The 21,139-nt window shown below is 38.1% G+C and overlaps 1 protein-coding gene across 1 annotated transcript in view; it reads left to right on the top strand.

Moving 5' to 3' along the window:
- The window catches only part of VAV3 (vav guanine nucleotide exchange factor 3), a 138,705-nt gene that overhangs the window by 20,789 nt on the left and 96,777 nt on the right, over positions 1–21,139 (top strand). The window contains exon 2 of the mRNA XM_030226704.2: positions 6,705–6,821. Coding sequence (XP_030082564.2) covers positions 6,705–6,821 — 117 coding nt within the window. The remainder of the gene's footprint in view (positions 1–6,704; positions 6,822–21,139) is intronic.

The following is a 21,139-nucleotide window of genomic DNA, read 5'->3' as shown; positions in this document are numbered from 1 at the left end:
CTAATCTCATGTACTTGGGCTGCTGAAATCTGTGAAGAGCCAGGAATGATTTCTGTGTTGAATTGTTAACCCTGACTGTACAATTCTGTCAGTATCACAGTGGGGCTTTGTCTGAGTATCTAGCAATCTGGTGTTAATTAACATACAGATAGTAAAAAGAAAATAATTGCCATCTATTAGAAGTATAATGTGCTCCTATTTTGGTAACCCTCCTTTTGGGATTGTTCTGTCAAAGATGGCATGTGTTGGGGAACTGTCCAGCCTGCCTTATGGAAAGGAACTCTTAATATATGAGCAGCTGTATCTGTATCTCTAAGTACCTGATTTTCTCCCTTTATGTGATGTGGCTGAAAGAATTGTAAGGAAGCTGGAAGTTTCCTGTGCATGCACACTGTGCAGACACTGATGAAACCCTTGGATCTTTATCTCTAGTTACTGTTGCTCTTTTATGTGTGTAGGTTCAAGGTATAGTTTTAGTCTTGCTGCTGTGTACATATGCTATGGTCACAGGATCTTGGCTTGGTGACTAGAGGTGATGGTGCTGTTGGCTCACAGTAGCCAGCTCTTCCATCTCTCTCAAATTCAGACTCAGCAGGATTTGAACAGCATTTAAATGAAGTTTATGCTGTTCCTATCAGCACAGTTGTTGCAACAAATACCAATGCAAATGGAACAAGTGAGAAGACAAGAATCTGCAACCCTCAGGGCATGAATCAACTTCTTGAAAGAAATTTTGAGGAGACAAGTTCTGTTTCAGTGCTTTCTTTCACTGAAACAACTTGCACTTATCAATCTTGGTGACAGAATGTTCTTCCAGTTAAATCCATTATGGAAATGTTCACATTTCTCCTCTTGCTTAATAGGTATAAGTGCAGCATTTTCCTTTTTGCATGTCTTCTCAGGAACAGAGTGGAAAAAAAAAAAAAGCGAGATTCCCAGCTAATCTGTTCTCATCATCATTCCAGGAACAGATAGGAAAGATCAGGAGCTCATGTTTTGTATTAAGGGTGTAGAAAGTGCATTTAAGTGTTATGGCAATGTTCTTCTGACTTCATTTCTTGTATAATTCTGCTTTTCTAAGAACATAAATAACCAATAAAAAAATCTAGCATATTCACAAACCTGAATATGCTTCCATGCATGTAACACCAGTATTTCACAATTGAAAAAACAAAACAATTGTAGCTTCTGAGATAGTGAATTGAAGCCAAATATGCTCCTCTTGTTCTTCTATTAGATACGTGTTTTCCAAGTCTGGCCTTTCCTCAGCTATTTTTGCTGGAACATGCTTGCTGTAATGTAAAATGCCATTACTTTTTGATTTTGCATATAAGGCTCTTTAAAGGCAAGGCAAAGACAAATAGCTGCAGCTGTGTAGTTTATGAAATGCTGCCATTTAGAGAGGAATAGGTGGGGAAGATTTCAGGACTTTCTGTGGCTGACATGCCTTGTTTCTTCCACAGGAGATAAAGTGTATTTAGTGAGAAATGGGCGAAGTAGAGTCCCTTTTCTATGTTTTTGCTCTTCTATCATAGCTTCTACATGATGGTGGCTAGGAGCAACTGGTCTCAGTCTTTTTGCAATTATTGGGAGCCTCCTGAAGTCTGTGTGGGGCTGGGAACACAACATGCAGAAAAACCAGTGAAGTGCAGTGTTGAAGGGATGGGTATTCCATGCCAGCAAAAATGAATCACAGTGGGGGAAAAAACACCTTTCTTGTCAGTAAGTGACAGTGATCCAGTCTGGTTTTAATACCCCTTATAGCCTAGCATCTGTTCAGACTGCCTTAGATAACTCAGGCTCCAGTATGTTCCTAGTTTGTCTTAAGGCAGTGTGGATGTCTGATCCAGACACAGGGGAGCTGCCAGCTTCCCAGGCTTGTGACTAAATATCTGTGCTGGTGACTCAATCATCATCATAAAAAGGAGGTGGAAGTTGAAACAAATACAAACAGCTTTTTTCTTCCTTCCCACTATTGGTAATTAAAATAATAAAAAAAGTGAATTAGAACTCTGTCTTTCCTGAATACTTGTCATTTCTTGGCCTTTCAGTTTTCACTTGCCTGATGGGTGTTGCTCTGTTGGAATTTCATTAAATGTCTTGTGGCACAATTTCATCTTCAGAGCTCTTTGTGTTGGTTTCTGAACGCCTGTAGAAGTGCTTTTAGTACAAAGGATGCATCGAGATACTGAATATTATGGTCTGTATCAAACAGACCTTTATTCCATTGAAGTACTGCAGGGCCAAAATAGATTTTTTGAGAAATACCTCTTAGATTATGGCAATAGAGGTTATATGATTTTTTTCCCCCTTTTTTCTTTTGCATTTTGTCTTGCACTTCATTAAAGGTCTGGTTAGAGAAGTCCTTCTTCCCTGTGGGCAGCTTCAGCCCTGCCTGTGCTTTTAGTATCCAATTAGTCATTTCTATTCAGTACCCTTTGTAAAATATTTCTGTGCATTTCTGTCAGTGAACAAAACAATATTCTGTGTGGAAAAGGCCTCAAATAAATGTTTTTGTGTGAAGTGGCAAATATTGTGGGAGAAAACAGCATCTATTTCTGTGGGACCTGGTATAATTTGATTTGCCCACTGTCTTGTGTTTAAGGTTCAGACAAATACAATCCCAATTATATAAACCATACCTGCTTTTTTAAGGTGGTAGACCTACTTTTTTTTCCAAACTTGCTTGTCATTTCAATAAATGCTGTGTTAGTGCCTCTTGCAAAATTCCACTCAGTGAACAGACCAGAGGCCACCAGAACCTATTCCATAAAACCACAGTGGTTTATCACAGGAGTTAGACCATTTCAGCAGCCCTGACAATGGCTGCATTATGGGTTTGTAGTAGTGAAATGTTAGGATGCTTTAGAAATGTTTTCATAATCTACAGCTGTTAATACTGAAAAGTGTTTTCAGGCTCCTGAGCCCCTGTCACAGAACACAGAATGGGGATGGGTTATGATTTCTGTCCCTCTGCCTCTGGTGCTGGATATAGTCTCCTCTCATGGCATGTCTGTGGATCAGCGAGAGAGAAGTTCTATTTCTCACTAGTGTTAACTTCTTTGTGCTCATGGCTTATACTACCCTACTGCAATATTTCACTCATCTGTGTACTGAGAATTCTGGACTGTTGTAGTTAAAGCTATCTAGTTTAAAAAGGGGTGAAAAAAAAAGCATCATTAACTATTCCAAGGCAATGTCTTTAAGTGATTTTTTTTTTGTTTTTGTTTCGTTGTTTTTTTTTTTTTTTTTTTTTTTTTTTAATTAAGGGAGACCAGTTCTTGTTTGAGTGAGGTTTAGCTCTCCTTGCATCGCTGAAAACTGGGTACCCAACTGCTCCAATGATCTCCCTTGCAGTGTGCTGAACTATAATGTTTTCTTTTGAAAAAGAAACACAATAATGTAGTAGGTTTCCAAATATCCTGAGGACTGTACTTACTAATGAGAGACTGCAGAGTGGTGGTGCCTTTTTCTTACTGCCAGAGAGGAAGGCTGTCTTTCATAGAACTTCCTAGATGTTAGCAGCATGCTCTTTTTTAATTCGGAGGCTTCTCATACTAATCTTTACATCTTCATACAATAACCACAGCGATAAAAACCTTTGTTTTCAATGAGGCAAACTGTTTCTTTAGAAGATTACAGTATAAATTTCGGAGATCATTCTGAAAGTTTTCTGGGTAATATAATAAAATAATTTTTTTAAAACATTAGTAGCATATAACAAGGGGTTTTTAAAGACTTTTCATATAATATACTGCAAAATGAATTCATTTAAATATGAGCATGCTTTTCATTCTAGTAGTTTTGCAACTTTATCCTTGTAGCTGCTGTGGTTAGCTTAATAGTAATAAGAATTTAATTCTCATTTTACAAGAGAAAACTGATGGATATGGAATCATTATAGGGCCAACTCCAACTCACTAAGCAGTTTTTGGAGCTGCAGGGGTAAGATGTGATGTCAGGATACATCTCCTGCTGAAGGCACTGCCTGGCACGCCCTCAGTGATGATGTGCTCTCATCTCAAGCACAGGTAGATTTGACAGATGCTTACCATTGGTTTCCAGCACATACAAGACGTGTTATGTGTTATATGGCTATTGAATATTAGATCATAATTAGGTTATATCTGCTTAACATAATGATACATGCTAGTGAATTAGTACTTAAAAAACAAAAAAAGAGGGGCAGAGGAAGATGAGGAATTAGATTCTTCCTTGGTCTTACTGTTAAAATATTCCAAAGAATTTGATTTACTACTTAGGGTGTTGGTGCTTTAACACTTCCTTGGAAACATGTGAGCTTGTAATTTCTTGTAATATGCTTTCTAATCTGCTTAGATATAATTCATAGTAACAATAATTTAAACAAAAGGCTGATGTCAGAAAATTCCTCTAAATTTCAAGAAATTTGAAGTAACTAATAAAACTTGTTTGAAAAATGCTGCCATCTTTATCTCTTATTGTAGGAGATGTCTGTTAAGAATAGTTGGAGAGGTTTTGCTGAAGGGAGAGGACATCTTGTTTGTGAAAAACTGCTGATCCCTTAAATGGTTCTTTTAGCTGTATTAAGAAGCTAAATGCAACTCACTAAAATGCTCTTGAGCAAATCTAGGTCAGATTTTAGGCCCATGACAGCTCCTGTCTCTCCCTTAACTTCTTGTTCCCTTTAGAGGTAAACAATTTAATGCAGCTGTAAGCTTTTTTTGCAGTGGGAGACTTCAGCACTAACTAATACAAGCTCAAAACTTAGGTTTCAAAAAAGGCAGCTGAATTTTTCCAGGAATTACTGGAAAATTTTTGAGACTTGCGATGTAAGAAAATCGATGGGTATTCAAGTTGAATTGGTATTGTGCATTGGACGAACCTCATGGCCATTGATAGCTTTTAAGAACAATAATAAAAAATATGGGGAAAAATACAGCAGAAAACAATAATAACTTTGTATGTGCCATCTTGTTTTTAAAGCTCATTTTAAAGACCAGCTCATTTTCTGATTCTTTCTGCTGATATGATGGAGGAGGAAGCACATATGTTGAACATCTGTTGGCCTTCTAACCTTGCAATTTTGACTTCAAAATTATAATCGCTGCAAAACCAGATAAGCTTGCCACATTGACTAAGCAAGCTAGAATAATTCTTAAAATTCCACTTGGCATAAAAGCAGTCTGGCATAAATGCAGCGTTGTCCTTGAGCAGCTCAGTGCGTAGCCCAGTGGTGACTGCCCCATGTGAGCTGGGAGGCACATGCTGGAGAGGTTCTTTGGAAAGGGGGAAAAAGGTGGAGGCTGCAGGTCCACCCAGCACAGCTGAGTGTTGGTGAGGCCCTGGTCAGTCACAGGTGCTTTCCTGGCAGCTTTTGGTTGCACAGGGATGATTTCTGTGGTGCTTTGTGAGGAGTTTGTTGGCTGCCCTGGTATCCACAGCCATTGACTGGAGCTGTCTGCTCTTGCAGCATCTCTTGTTGATCAGTGCTTTCAAATGTGTGCCCTTGCTGTAAATCTGGTCTGTCGGGTGCTCTGCTGTTCCTGTGTCTCACTGGGAAGTTCTGTAAGATGTGAAGGAGGGCTGCCTGTTGAATTGGTACAGCTGTGACACCCAATATCAAAAATACTGCTTTGACCAAAACAGGAAGTTGTAACATATAGCAATTCTATAATCCATCCTAATATGAGTGATCCTCATGAATCCACTAAAACATGTAGAACTCTGTTGTAATATTGAGTTGCTGTGTCAGTACTTTTAAAATGCATATTCAAAGCAGGGTGCAGGGTCCTTTGAAATGCTGCTGCTTATAAATATTGTATTTGCTTTTCAATTCTGGCTCATAAGACTACAGCAGCATCTTTATGAAGCTGATGTCCTCACAAGGTACTAGCACCTCATGGAGCTGATTGTTATCAAGAGTGCATATTACCCTTTTTAGCTATCCCTCTGAAGTTACTGATGCTCTTGACAGTTACTGTCTTTTGGCCTGGTAAGGTCTGGCAAACAAAATAATCCACAGGAAAATGCATTAAAAGCCTTTTAAGGAGATCATTTTGGCAGAGGCTTTATTCTTTTTCAGACTCAGATGATCATTCATGCATGTGGATAACTTAAAGGGGAATAGCCCTTGATTCAGTGTGGAATTCAAAGTGGTCTGAGAATCTTAAATCTCTGTTAGGTAAATTTAAATGACTTCACTGCAAGCTTCTTCTGCTTCTGTAGGCCAGATGGAGAATATGTAATCACAAAGTCTTTAGTGTGTGAAAACAGTGCACATGCATTCCTTAAACATTCAAACTAGAATTTAACAGATGAAATGATTGATTTACACATGAATAGTGACTTTAACATATTATTATACCTTTTTTAAGGTAACTTACTTGTTTTGTTCTGTGCTGTCTGTAGGGAGCTGAAAAGTAGGTCTGTCTTTAAACTATTATGATCTAGTAGCACATGTCACATCTTTTTGTTTATGTAAAAAGAAAGAAAATAGTTCCTGTTTGTAAAGTGTCTACTCAGAATTTGGTTAATTATTTTGAGTCTGAAGAGAATTCAGTTTATGGCTGAATTAGGACCAGTGGAGGATCACAGCATAGTGGAAGTGCTGACTTAGAACTAATTGTATTGGTTAATTACGTGGTGTGTTTGTGACCAAAGTGAGCATGTAAATTGCTAGTTTACACACTTGACACTTAGCATTTCTGTTTTCTTTCCTCTAGTTTCTCTGCTTGAAGAACATAAGGACTTTTCTTTCAGCATGTTGTGAAATATTTGGAATGAAGAAAAGTGAACTTTTCGAAGCATTTGATTTGTTTGACGTGAGAGATTTTGGAAAGGTAAGGATGCTCTTGCTTGTATCCCAAGTAACACCTGTGTTCTGCTGCTTGCACGGAAAATACTTTTTTTGGTAGCCGTGAAATAGAAGTTGTGAATAATGGAGCATTTGTTCTGAAAAACTAGTGGGGAAGAACTAAGAAAGCAGAAAAAGTATCTTAAGAAAGATGCTGAGTTAAAGGGAAATGAAATGGAGGGAGATAACAAGGTGTGGGTGAGCGCTGTTTGGTGAAATCACTTGGGCATGTCATGTGGATTCGGAAACCCCGGGCCTGTACCTTGTGAGCCCATGTGGCACAGAATGTGTTTCCATTGTCTCAGGTGCATGAAATTAACCCAGATAATTTGCCCTTGTACCATTATTTTTTGGCAGTTGGTTGTTTTTTTCCTAACCAGCTGTAAAGTTCAGACACAGCTATGATAGGTTCATGTAACAATTCTAATTTACACAGTATATTTACAACTTATTCTGTAAGTCTGACTACTTATGCTACATGTAAAGCTTTTTCCAATCTGTTGTTCAGCCTCCTACATATCTGTTTGATCTGTCATTGCCAACATGCTTAGTTCAACTTCAGTTTCTGCTTTTGAGTCATAGTATCATTACCCTAATTTCACAGGAAAATGTCTAAAAATTACCTCAAGTAGCACTAAAAATAGTTATTTATTCAAATTTAGTGATATCTTAAGCATTTTTACTTTTTTAAAGAGATCATAATTTTACTATCTGATTTTAATGCACTGGTCTTTTTATAAGTAGGCATAGAGGTAAAGATGATATAAGACTGCAAGAATGAATCAGGGCTGCAATATGATTATTTGCAATGGCTCTGTGATTATCATGAACCAAAACAGCTAATTATTTTTCTCAATCTTTTCTCTGGTTTTAAGTCCTTTGAGCATTAAATTAGATAACCTGGTAATTCCACCTGTTCTTCAGTTTTGCTAAACATCTTGTCCTCATAAAACATATTTAAGACAGAGCTTTTCGTTAAAATACGGTCCTTTTGTAAAAATTTGGGCTATTAAAAATGAGATTTGTTTTTCTTTTGATTGTACAAGTAGTGGAGGAATTTCAAGTTGTTGGGGTTTTTTTTGGTGTGTGCACCAGCAATGTCCTATTTAAGGTATTTACATCATATATCAAAGCTTGATTCAGTCTTTGATACCTATGCCTAAGGATTTTTTTCATATTGCATGTTATAATTGCTTGCTGAAAGCTTCTCATTTTGTGCCATGTAAAGTTACCCTGTTTTTAATACAGTCTAGTTTTTAAAAAAGATTTTACAGTGCAAATTATTCTTGCTGCATCATTGAATACCCAGCAAAAACAGTTTCTGAATTAATGGTGAATTTAACTCAAAAATGTTTCTGGTACCCTTGATATGTATATTTAACAGAATTTATTTCGGAATATGACTTCATGTAAGTAGAATAGCTGGCTAAAAGTCCCCTGTATTCCAGTCACGTTACTTAGTATTTAATTGTTCTTCCCAAAATCAATTTGAATGTCAAGTCATGGATTTTTTTACTGTTTGTGGCCACCATATAGCACAAATAGACAAATTATCCTCCCTGGAACTTGCACTTTTAGTGCATCCAAGCAATGACTTCTCCAGTTTAGGTCACCTTTCTTGGAAAGCTATCAGGTGAAACTGCAGTGACAAATTGGAGAGGTGCTGCTGTGTGGGATTTTCTCATGAGATGAGCTCTGTGTGTGGGAGCAGCTGCTCGAGCAGAGGTGGAGATGCTGAGTTGAGCAGGGCTGTGCAGCCCTTGCAGTGGTTGTGTTGGGCAGCTTTTAGGTGCCTGATGGCTCTGCTGAGTTGAGCAGGGCTGTGCAGCCCTTGCAGTGGTTGTGTTGAGCAGCTTTTAGGTGCCTGATGGCTCTGCTGCTCATCTGTTCCCATTGGGTGCTTGTGTGGAAACTTGCCATGCACAAGCTGAGCTGGGCATAGGCAGTGTTCAGAAGGGCTGAGCTGTATATTTTATAGCCTGGGCAAATGAGTACATAGTGACCTTCTTGAAAGGGGCTGTGAGCTTCAGGCCATCTATGGAAATGGAAGGAAAAATGGCAACTGTATTTAATTAATAAAATTGCAAGTAAAGAAAAGGTATGCTGAGTTATTTGTGTGTCTTTAAGTGTATTGTTTGTACAGTTAGCAGAAAATATCTCCAAGTGGCATGAGATTTCAATTCCGTATCTAATAATGTACTTACTACTTTGGAAATTCTGAGTGTCAGTAACAGTGGTGAGAATAGGAAAGTGTATCTTTTGCAAGTTGTTCTTGGCTTTTCACTTTGCTTTGAACTTTCCCCTTCATTATATTTCACTCTGAATAACAACTGTGATACAGCTGTACAGTCCAGCCTCCTTGAACAGAAGTTGTATGTATGCAAAAAGCCAAAAAATAGTGCTGCAGATTTTTCCTGCTACTGCAAGCAAGCCGTCCTGCCATTTTAAAAAAGCTTCTTTGAACTGCTCTCTCTAAGTGTGTGCAAAATATGAATGATCTTAAAATGATTACAGGTGTAAACAAAGAGGGGAGTATGATTTTAAACCACTGTTTTCTAAACTCTTGCTCAAATAGGTGATGTGATGTGTGTGCATTACCTTTTATGCATTTGAATGTACTGGAAGCTGTTTTCAGCAACAGTTTATTTACATCTCACTAGTACTAAGACATCTGAAGTGTCTCTGTAACCCTTATCTGGGGCTTTTAAATGTTTCAGTTTAGTTTATAAAGAAATTACTATTGAATTTATTATCCTAGGATGGGATGTTTTGTTTAGTATGACAGACTTCAGTGATTATTTAAACATGCTAGTGGAGGGAACAATAGGAATGTGTCAGCTGTAAATGAACCACATGCCTTCAAGGAAGTAAGGTTGAAGGGGAAAAATAAGGTGGGAGACCTGGTGATGGCAACCAACTTGTATTTTTTTAGAATGCTCTGATATTTTTCATCTCTTTAAAGAAAATGGCAGACAAACCCAGAGCATTATAGAAGTAGTAGCTGTATCCTGCCAATATAGTCATAAGACTTGTAACAGCCTTTTGAAATACTGATTACAAAATGTTGTAATGGTGAAACTTGCACTTAGTAGTTAGAGGTAAATGAGCTGTTTCCAGATGCTTTGACATAGCATATGGAAATTTGACTTGAACTTTGTGCTCCACTTTTCAGAGACTTTGATCTCTTACTGATTAAAGAAAAAGAAGGGTGTATGTTGAGTGAATGGGAATCAGAGGTGAAGCTGAAGTAGCAACATGTAAATAGCTAAAGAATAGGCTAAGAAATGGAAGCAGGTAACCTCATGTGTTTTTAATATGTACATTCTGTATGAATATTGATATTAGCTGTTACAAGATTAGAGTATTCAGCTCTTTAAAATATAACAGCACAGTTTCTTATTTTTAGACAGTGGTTGAAAAAAGAGGGGCTACATTACACAGCAGTAGGAAGGTCCTTTAAATCGTGCTTTTAAAAACTATATATAGCTTGATTTTCTTGGAGTTCTGTGGTATTCACCCATTCCCACTCATTCACCTTTCTATCAGTAAATTTCAGTGTTAGTGCATTAAGTTCCTGACAGAGCATGAAATGCTCTCCCACACACTGGAGGTGCCAGACAGTGTTTTCATTCTGAATTCCATGCTGGAGAGTCATTTTTCACTACCTCAGGGGTGTCAGGTTCTTCCTTTCTACCTGTGTGCCAGAATAAGCAAATACTGTTGGTACTTGTTCTTTCAGCTCGGAGCCCTGCACACTCCTCCAGCAGCAGCCTTTGTTGCTTGCTGTGCCACAACAAATTGTTGCTATCCCTATTCTCTGAAGGAAGTTTGTAACTAATGTGTTGCAGAAGTGGGAGTCTGAGGCTTAGTTCTGTTGATGTCAACAGATGCTCCCTGGATTCAGAGAGCTGTGTTTGGGGTCCTGTGGGGGTGAAATGGTGTCCAGCAAGTGTCAGAAAAAAACCTTTTGTGTGCTGTGCTTTTAAATTTCCTAAAGAATGTGTAGCTGAGCATGAGGTGTTTTCATGATATAACTAATCTAATATAGACACAGCAATCCCCCTTGTAGGGATACTGCATTAGTTGTCTAGAAATAATGTACAATATTCAATTGTGATTTTAAAAAGACAAACAAGGAGATCAAATATCAAGTGCCACCAATGAAATAAGTACCTAATTGTTTAAAAGCATATAACAACGCCTAGTGTAGCTCACTCTGGTGACACTTGAAAGGCTGGTTTATGTAAAAACAAGCAACTGCTGTGAAAATATTAAGTTGCATATACTCAAGTCATGTAGTTGGTGATGATTTTAGTCACTCCCTTACTGGAAAGGAAATCTGGGCAATGATGCAGGAGAAAGTCATGCTGAAGCTGAGAATCCTGGTGTGTTAGTATTCCCTCAGGTATAAGGATTCCAGGAAGATTGGACAGATGTGCATGAGATACACACACCAAAAACAACACAACAGAAAGCAACTGTTATTATAAAAAATGATACATCCTTCCAGGAAAAGTGTCTAAAATATCTTCAATAAAACTGAAACAGTTGTGATTATCTGCAGTTTTGTTTGCTGAGTTTAATCAGTGGAATAATAGAGCAAAATATGATCACTTCATGCTCATAAAGTTGTATTAAAACTGCAGAACATGCCAAAACATTATGGTATATTTCTGTAAAGATATAAAAATGAAGAAAGAGAGGCTTTTTTTTTTATCAGTTCAATCATTAAATGCAGAGCTCTGTATCTTCATAGTCTGAGCTCTTTTAGTTGTAAAAGCAACTACAAAAAAAAAGTCGTAGTAGTTTGCTCAAGAAGCTAGCTTGTTTTCAGGAGTAGCATTTCAGTGAGATGGACTGGTTTGGGATAAAGGACGCTTGAGCTTCTCCAAGATGTACTTCTGTGTGTGGAGGAAGGAAGAAACTGAAGAAAGGGATAGGTTTCAGCTTTCTTCTCATGGAGATGCTTTGGACAAAATGTACACATTTTAAGATTATTTACTTGGCTGTTGCAATTTCTTATGATTTTATCATATCTTTTGGTCACCACTAACTTGTTTGAAAAGTGCTATATATATATATATACACACATAAACATCTGTTGACTTTGAAGCACTCATGTATATGGCAGCCTCCTGTAGGACTTATTTGCTCTATTAAATATTGTTGAGTGATGTAGTTCTGGGTTTATTCTGAGACTGAATTTCAGTGTTCTGACTTGGGGAGGACCTCCCTTAGAGTTTTTCAGCTAACTAAAAGGAAAGTTGAGACCAACTGAGTACCTTAAACAGTGGTTGGACACAGTCTGAGATCTGTGAGAAACAATCTGGGTTTTAGTAAACAAGCTTCATTTGGAATCTTGAAGTTCAATTAACTCACTGAAGTTAATGAAAGTCCTTAAGCCACCTGATTAGAAATGTCATCATACTGTTTTCAAAGTGGTGAGGTCTACATTTTTGTATATGCTAACTTGGAGGCTGGATATAAGATGGTTTTTCTCAGTTGCATATTCTGTGGCAAAAACATGTTTGTTAAAAGCATGATCACACTGTATTAGAAAACAAACAGGTTTTTCCTGGCCAAATTACTACAAAGTTGCTTTAAATTAGGATAAATATTTTTATTTATATTAATATTGCTAACACATTTTATCATGTTGTTTTGTCATGGAAAAAGTGGATTCTAGACCAGACATCTGAAGTAAAATTCTCAATACTGTCTCTCTTTCCTTGGAGATTTCATTATAAAACTAAACAAATTGGAATATGAATTCATCTCTTTTTCAGAGCATAAGGAATAGAATAGTTTTCCTATATCTAGCAAGCATCTAGCCAAAACTTAATCAAAGAACTTGAATGCTAGGAACTTGAGCATAACATGTACTTTGGTTTTTGAAACAAAGTAATTCACATTTACATTTTGGGTTTTTTTGATGAAGGTTTGCCACCCACAACTGGGTGGCATGAATTTGGAATCTGTAGGAGTCACAACCAAACTGATTTTAAATCTTGCCTTTGTGCGTATTATTAATTAGATTAACCATGCTGATCCTGGATACAGAATTAAATGGGAGTACATGAGAATATTTCTATTCAAATTGTGGGGCTTTTAGGTAATTGCTTATGTCTGTTTCTCTTGTGGAAGTGACTAATCCACCCATGTCTCGAACAGTCTGCTAAATACTAGAAAAAGGTGCCACTTTCAGACTTCAGGTTAATAAAACCATAACCACAGCAAGTAGCAGAGTGCTCTGGGCAGCAGAACTGCTGCTTTCCTTCTTCCATGCCTGCCTCTTGGTGCTGCCCTGTGCTCACCCTTGCCTGACACCCCAGGAATGCAATCTGATCATTCCTACTTAGGCTTTCGTCACTTAATGTTTCAGCTGATTTTCTGTGGTTAGTTACCATTTACTCTTCATCACTGCCTTGTCTCCTTTGCCTTTCTCACCATTCTGCCCTGCAGTCTGGTCTCCATCCCCATCCCGGCAGTGCTTCTTGGGCCTTTTCCATTCACGCATTTCAGGTTTGTTTCTGGAGTTTTGTTTTGTCTCTTGGTTTTGCTAGAAGACTAGTCCTATTATTCCTGTGCTTATTTAAATGCATCTTCAGATTTTTCTGCATAGCAGACAAGTACCCTCTACTCATCAGAAGGAGAACTATGGCTCTGTTGAAATTCCTGCAATTTTTTATAACCTGAATATGAGGTTAATTCTTTCTTAATTTTTCTTTTCTAAAGAAGAAATATTCAATTTGGTTTCATTGGCTTTCTCCTGCTTTTAATTCAGAGCATATTTTTGTATGTTCTCACTGTACAGTGAGAACAGTCTTTGATGTTGTCTTGCATCACCGAAACTCAGGAAAAAAGTTCTGAGCACTGATATTTGGATAGAGTTTTATTTCCTTTGTCTAAGCGGACTCCCCCCCCACTCTAAAGATGAAGTTGTGAGAAGGAATTTAGGATTCTGACAGCAGATGTTCAGTAAAACTACTCTAGAATTTACAAGTGGATAAGATACTGTTGTTTATTTGGAAACTGTCAAAAGGAGGTTTTAACTAAGCTGTAAATTTTATTTAGAACTATATTTTCTTGCAGAAAGTTGACATTAAGTAGTAGTCAGTTTGTAATGCAACAGACAAGTGTTTAGGCAGGATTATTCATGTAACTGTCTATACTTCATATATTGTTCTGTAATGTATTTTGATTAATGTATGCATATATGAAATGCTGGGATGTCTCAAGAAACCAGACATGTGGACCTATATCAGATTTACTTTTCCTGAGTGTCTCAGAGCTCATTTATCAAATCCCAAGATGAAGTTAACTGATTCCTCATTTAAAATTGAAATAAAGAACATGGAGAAGGAGGGCTTGGCTTTCTATTTCTTACCAAATCAGTACTCACAAATGTGACTAGAAACTACTTGGAGTGTTTGAATCCAGAAAACAGGGCTTGTGTTAGAAAAAAACAAGGCAGTAAAAAATGTTTGAACAATAACACTTTTTAGAAGCCTGGATTATCAACTCCAGAAGATGATCAAGATGATCAGGCATTTACTTTGCAGAATAAATGCTACGTAGAAAACAGCAAGAGTCTTGTGCCAATACACAGCTCTGGGCTGACCCCAAAAATGCCGTGCAAGGCAGGGAAGTGCAGTGTGCTCTATGGTGTGTTCATGCTTTTATAGGGCATTTCTGCTTGTGTGTGTTTGCAGAAGCAGAGACTCAGGGTAGTGCTGGCAGTCTGATCTGTCTGAGGCATAGAAAGGTCTGAAAGACAGGTCTTCATCTCTTACTGTTGATGTAGATGGAGTATGTGCAAATAAACCAACAGGGAATGTTGTCAGGATGTTTCTGGCTATGACTAAATGAAAAGATGTGTCTCCTTTAGGAAAGTGAGTACAAGTTACTGAGCATAGCCTTTTTTTCTCCTTAAATATATTTTTCTGGGAGTCATGAAAGATGCTTTATTGCATTACTCTACTGAGAAGGAAAACCCAAAAAGCAGAATTATTTTCCAGCTGGTTGCCCAGAAATGGTAAATGAATACAGAGGCTTGTTTAGAGGCTGCTGCTTTCAGAAGCATTTGAGAGAAAGTATATTTTGTCAAGTAAAAATAATACAGGCTCATGGAGAAATTGAGCAGCTTTCTATGCTGATTTATGAGATTATTTGGAAAAAAAAATTAGTCCTCTAATACAATGAAAATTATGAAGCTTGTAATCTAAATTTGCTAACATTAACTCTTGTTCTGCTCTTTGTGTACACATTGAAAACAGTTTGCTCAGGCAGTGAAATGGGTTGCTTTGGTAGGTATGGTACCAGAGTAATGACTGCTTCTTTGCTTGTTTGCAAGTGTAGAACTCTGGCTGTGAAAGGGAATTCAATAAATTTGTTTGATAGTGTAAGGTAAAATGTTAAAAGCAAAGTCAGCGTTCTCAAGTGCATTGTGACCTTGTACCTTGGTTTCAAAGCTGTTTGGCCAGTAGGAAAGAATCCCTCTGGCAAGGGTGCCTATGATGGCTTTAAACTGATCCATCTTAGGTCACTTGGCAGGCTAAAGTCTTAAGGGAAAAAAGTGCCCTTTCTGTGCAGCTTCTCATAGACGGAGGAGCCCTGAACTAGCAAGGCAGAGAATCCCATCAGAAGCTATTTTCCTTGCCTGCTCTGTTGGATCTTGATGAGCTGTGGTAGGAGTTGTTCTGAACATGTGTGGTGCATGTTCTGAGTGTCATAGACAGTGAGAAACCAAAGTAGATCAGTAACCAAAAATACACTGAAAACTTAAACTTGTCCAGCAGTAGCCTGGCCTGTTTGTTATATATGTACCACATACTTTTGACCAACAACTAGACCTTCATTTTAATATAAAATCAATAATTATCATTTGTTGTATGCAGGTCTTAAGGGCGTTTCTCCATAGGCTACAGTGTAAAATTATTGGATGACGGTGGTTTTTATGGCTGTATTATCCTTGAACAGCAGTAATTTCAGGTTTCCCAAAGGTAAATTTAAATCTAGACTGTGTCTTGTCCTCATTCAGACACCTCACAAAATCTCTGTGTGTGCTCTGCATGAGGTAGCTCAGCTACAGCAACAAGCCAACAGTGTTTATGCAGCTTGTAAAGTTTCTGTGTTGATATTTTTGTTCCTTTTGGTGGAAAACATGGATCATCTCTTTAACATATTACCATGGAGGGGACTCGTACTTTCCTTGTTCTCATTTTGTGTTTCATTTGCTTTACAGGTTTTGTTTCAGTTTCCTTACCTTGTTTTCTGTTTTTTGAGGTGATGTTTTTGTAATCTCAAACCCCTTCAGAAGCTGACTACATTAAGTCTTTTGAATTATATTTTTTCCTCTTCCTCTAGTGCCTCATTCTCCCTCCTTCAGCTTTCTCACATCTTTCTCCTGTTGACATTGCTCTTATTTCCTGAAACTTCTATCTCTCGAAATCTGCTGGCTGTTGTCTGAAGATTATATTTCATGCATCTGCCTCAGTTAAGCTGGTTTTGATGCTGTTTCATTGCTACTATTTTTGGTATGAATGCAGTAAGGGAATTTTTGTGCTGTTGGAAATACCTGTGAGCAGTAAAGTTAGTGCCTGCCAAGTAAAAAGGAAGATATGTGGAGGAACACAATTTTAAGAAACATTACAGGTAGTGTGGGATAAAATTACAAGCTGCAATGCCGAATAGCTTTTAAAAAATTCAGCACTGAGGCTGTTTCACTCAATTTCATGTTCATCAGCTTGTATATATTTTGATCTTGGTTTTAGATTTGAAGTTTGATGTAAAAAACTGAAGAAGGTAAAGGTGTAATTCAGATTACTGCTGGATATGAATTGCAGCTTTGAATTTGAAATCTCTACTGTGATATTTGACCCATAAAAATGTAACACTCCTGCACAAATAGTGGCTTTCATTGAGACCATAATATCTATGCCAAAATGCTAGGAGAATGTTGGTATCAGACAAGAGTTAACTTCCATGTTACATGTTTGATAAAACCACTTATGCAACATTGGTCAATTGAATGTATTTTCTCTGAATTTTTTCTCCCCAAAATGCCTTTCTGCATTGACACAAATGATGTGGGAGCCTTCACAAAGCATGACCTTTTCTGGTGTGTTTTCTAGGTACATCTGCTTGCCTGCATTTGGCTCTTGCATTTGCTCACTGTAGGCTGCTGCTGAGATTGACTGGAGCAGGACTAATAATACTTGGGGATGTTGGGCTTGGTTTGGACTCACTGTATTGGACTGAAATGCCCAACTAAATTCATGTCAAGAATTCACTGAACTCATATGTGCTGGTGGTGTTTTTATCGTACATAGTGATGACTGAAGTTGGCCTTAGATGAAGCTTTTTGACTTGTTACCAATCTGGGATGTGTTCAGTCCTGTGCCCTTTCACAAATGTTTTGAAGCACAATTCCGCAATAAATAGTTGGAAATGTCTATAAACCCTATAGAGCAAAAGTCAGGTACAGTGCTGTGTGCTTGAAGAGGCAATATTAATGGCAGAGATTACTGCCTCTACTGTGGCAGATTGCCTCTTGAAGTGGCAGGGCTGGCAAATAAGCAGTGGCCCTTACCTGCCCTTTAGAAGAACATGCTAAGAAATCTATCCCTTCCTCTGTCTCTGCCTGTCAATGCTCAAATGTAGATAATGACATGACCATAGAGTTGGGTTAGAACAGTGGGTGAAGAGCACAAAGTAGAGGACAAAAGTTTCTGTAGTTGGCAGAGCTTGTGAAATTCCAAGAGACATCTTAATAGTAAATATGACTATATGGTGAATAATAGGCTATCTCCTGGTTTGCTCTTATTTATCACAGTATCTACATCTAAAATACATACTATGATCTTCATCACAGACTTTAAGAACTCAGAATGTTCTTTTCAAGCTCCAGACAAGTAAAAGCTAAAGAACAACATTAGAAGAAACATTAAAAAAGAAAGGAATCAATCCCACTTTCTCTTTAGTTCTGCAGTGGCATTTTGGAAGTATAGCATATAGATAATACAGCCTGCAAGCTGCTGCATGTTCTTAGTAATAAGACAATAATTAGACTGTAAAAAATAAAAATAGCAAGTTAGTTTCTCTCATTCATTTTGTAATTTTCAGTATAAGGATCCAGCTCAAGGAGAATTGGGTACAAATATGATGGGAATGTATTTTTCTATATATTTTCTTCCACTACTGCAAGTGTACTTAGTTTTATGGTTTTTTATCAAATCTAAGTGAACATATGATTAGGGAGAAAACCAAACCACTGCTCTTGCCAAGTTTCAATAATAGAAGCTGACAATGCCACTTCCGTTGCAGCATGTCCTCCTAAGTTTCATTTTTTTAAATCCCATATCAAAGCTGATGATTTTTAAAATGAGTGAAAGACATTGAAATGTCTGAGTTATGCCATCCTGTGTACTGTGTATCTTTTTGTAGTGTTGGAGGCAGGTGTTTTTCTGTTGGGCTGATCTAATCCCTTGTCTCTTCTGGTAGAGAGATCTCCTAAGAGTGTGAGGCCTGAAAGAGTGCTGTGGGCTTTTGTGAGCCACTGTGAGCGAGCTGGAGGGTAACTGCAACAAGGAGATCAGCTTACTTCCCTTTGCACTGTAGCAGAGAAGTTTTTTTTCTTGCAGTGTATAAGGAGATAGACAGTGTGTATTTATGCCTACTAAATATTCCTATCTTCACTGATTATGTATTCAATTCATGGTTCAGGTGTGTCCTGGTACCACTAAGCAAAGCCACGCACTAGTTAAATTTGTGTAGTTAATGGTTAAAGTAAACTCAGAAAAGGGATGAGTGTGGCAGTGACTGGTTCACCCAAGACAGGAAGAAAAACTCTTCCTCTGCTTTTAGCACAAGAGAAGAAGAAAAACTCCATTACACAGCCTCCGCTGAGTGTTGTTCTTGCAAGGGTCAAAATTGACAAAGAATCTGTTTAAATATTAAAGTGAAATAACACAGTGGGAGTGAGGAAACCACATGGCATTTAAACTGCAGGATGCATACCTAAAACAGTATTGGAGGTGCAATCAATAATGAATATGTAAGCACTAATTTCCTTCTAAAATATCTGTATGCCAATTTTAAACATCCAAGGTCACAAGCACCCAAAATGTATATATGGAATGTACAAACTGGTGGTTGCAGTTTAGAGAATTTGCTTGTTCTTTTTGAAACATGTAAAAATAGTCATCTGAAGTCTGTCAAAGGGCAGGGGCAAAAGAAATGTAACTTCGGAAAACACAAAGCACTGATTTCTGTCCTTTCATATTGAAAAAAAACCCACATGTCCCCACTTATCCAAGTCTGAACACCTCTGATAATCTCCCTGTTCAGTCATTAGGGATTTTAAAAGGAATGCTTACATTTAGGTAAAAAAAGAAATTGTGTTAAAGTATTCTGTTTAAAATGCAGGAAAAATAAATTTCTTTCATGACTGATTACTGTTATGACCTATATAAAATATGGTAAAAAAATTGTGGTATCATCAGTAAGTGTTCAAAAAGCATTGAAAACAAGCACTTGATCAAAGCTGAATGCAGCTTGACGATGCTGTTTCTTAGTGCAGGGTATCCTGTAGTGTTTATTCTCAAGGGAACTGGAATGACTTAATAGCAGATAGGTTTTGCTGTACTGTCCTAGGAATATCCTTTGGTACTCTTTTGCCCTTCATGCAAAACCAGAAATATAGTACCTGCACCAGAAAGGACAAACTCCAATTGCATGTTTAGAAGAGCTCTGAGGCAGTCTGCATTGTTGCTGTTAGTTGCAGTGTTTATAACACAGCAATGCTTAAAGGTTGTCATTCTTAAAGCAGGATCTTAAAAAAAAACAAAACAAAAAAACCAAAAAAAAAAAAAAAAAAAAAAACCAAAAAAAAACCCACTCAAAGCCAGCCAAAAAACCAGCCCCAAACTTAACACCCCAGAAGGCAGGGTGAGGGCTGAAGGTATTCAAAGAATCAAAACCACGAGCTGCAGACAGGAAGCAGCTGCTCCAACTCCTTCCCTCCGTGCTCGCGTTAGGGAGCCTCTCGGCCTTGCGGACAGAATGAACCAAGGGATGCACAGGACTGTGCTACTTGTGCGATTTCTACTTTTTCATTTCCCTGTAAGAACAGAGCCATCTAGGGAACCTTTTCTTGCTTTTGGACTAGCGACTGTAGCCTCGTCAGAGACCCTAACTTTGAAAAATGGGGTTTTAAGGACAATTTTTAAAACTATACATACATCTGTGTCCATTGTTGGATAGTGATTAGTCAAGACTTGCTCATTATAGTTCTAATAACATGATATTGAGGTTTACAGATTCCTAGAGAGCATTTAGTTTTTCCTCCTTTAATGTTTAGGATTCACGTGTGCAGTTCTGTCAGCCGGTCCCATTGTTCTAGTTCCAGAGTTTGCATGATCAGAGTCATCACTTCTGATAAAAGGAGTAAAATATTCAGTGTGCAAAAGGGGGTAAATATACTTGGCATCAACCTGTCCTTTTGGACATAAGGTTATCTGTCCTCATATATTTGAGTAGTTTGTAAAAATAGTGACCTAGGAGCTTTGCCTGCCTTCCTGGTTCCAAACTGCCCGTCTCACGTCTCTCCTTCTTAGAAGACCTTGGAGAAAAAGTTGCACGTTCTGTAGCTCTTGATTCCCCGGGGCTTTTGATGTGCCGGGCGGTTTGCATCTCTGTATTTAGCTTATCTACGAACAGATCGGCAACACCCAGGAGGTTTTTTGTCTTTGCCATTTTTTTTCTTTTCTTTTTTTTTTTTTTTTTCCCCCACTATGGAGGAACTTTCCTGCCACTTCGTTTTGGAGGCACTAAGACTAGGGAAAATGCATCTGAGAAGAGTCTTCCCTAGGGCAATGCGTGTAGGGTATGAAGGTCTGCATGCCCAGAGCCAGCCAGGCTTTCCCCTGCGGCACAACAACACCTCTGAGCTCTCCTCTCGCAGCTGGGGCTCAGGGCTCAGAGGAAACTGCATGACTGCCAAAACCAGCTTTTACAGCAATCGTACTCTTGCTGCCTCTGCATGAAAGCATTTGGCACCTGGTTTCAAACCTTTTTTTCGCAGTTGCTGGCAGGCTCCTGTCAGTCACAAAGACTTGGCTCGAGGTTGTGAATTTCTCTATTTTCCTTACTGCTCCTATGCCAGCACTAAGCATTGATGGGAAGGAGGGATGAAGTACTCCTCAGATGTGTTTCATCAGGGTGTAGTTCAGTGGAAATGGAAGAATGGACACGGACAATGAGAGAGCCAGTATCAGGATGGCTGAAGGTGATGTCAGTGAGAAA

This window comes from Serinus canaria, chromosome 8 (genome assembly GCF_022539315.1).
Source record: "Serinus canaria isolate serCan28SL12 chromosome 8, serCan2020, whole genome shotgun sequence".
NCBI classification, from domain to species: domain Eukaryota; kingdom Metazoa; phylum Chordata; class Aves; order Passeriformes; family Fringillidae; genus Serinus; species Serinus canaria.
This window is presented reverse-complemented; position numbering and strand designations above follow the sequence as displayed.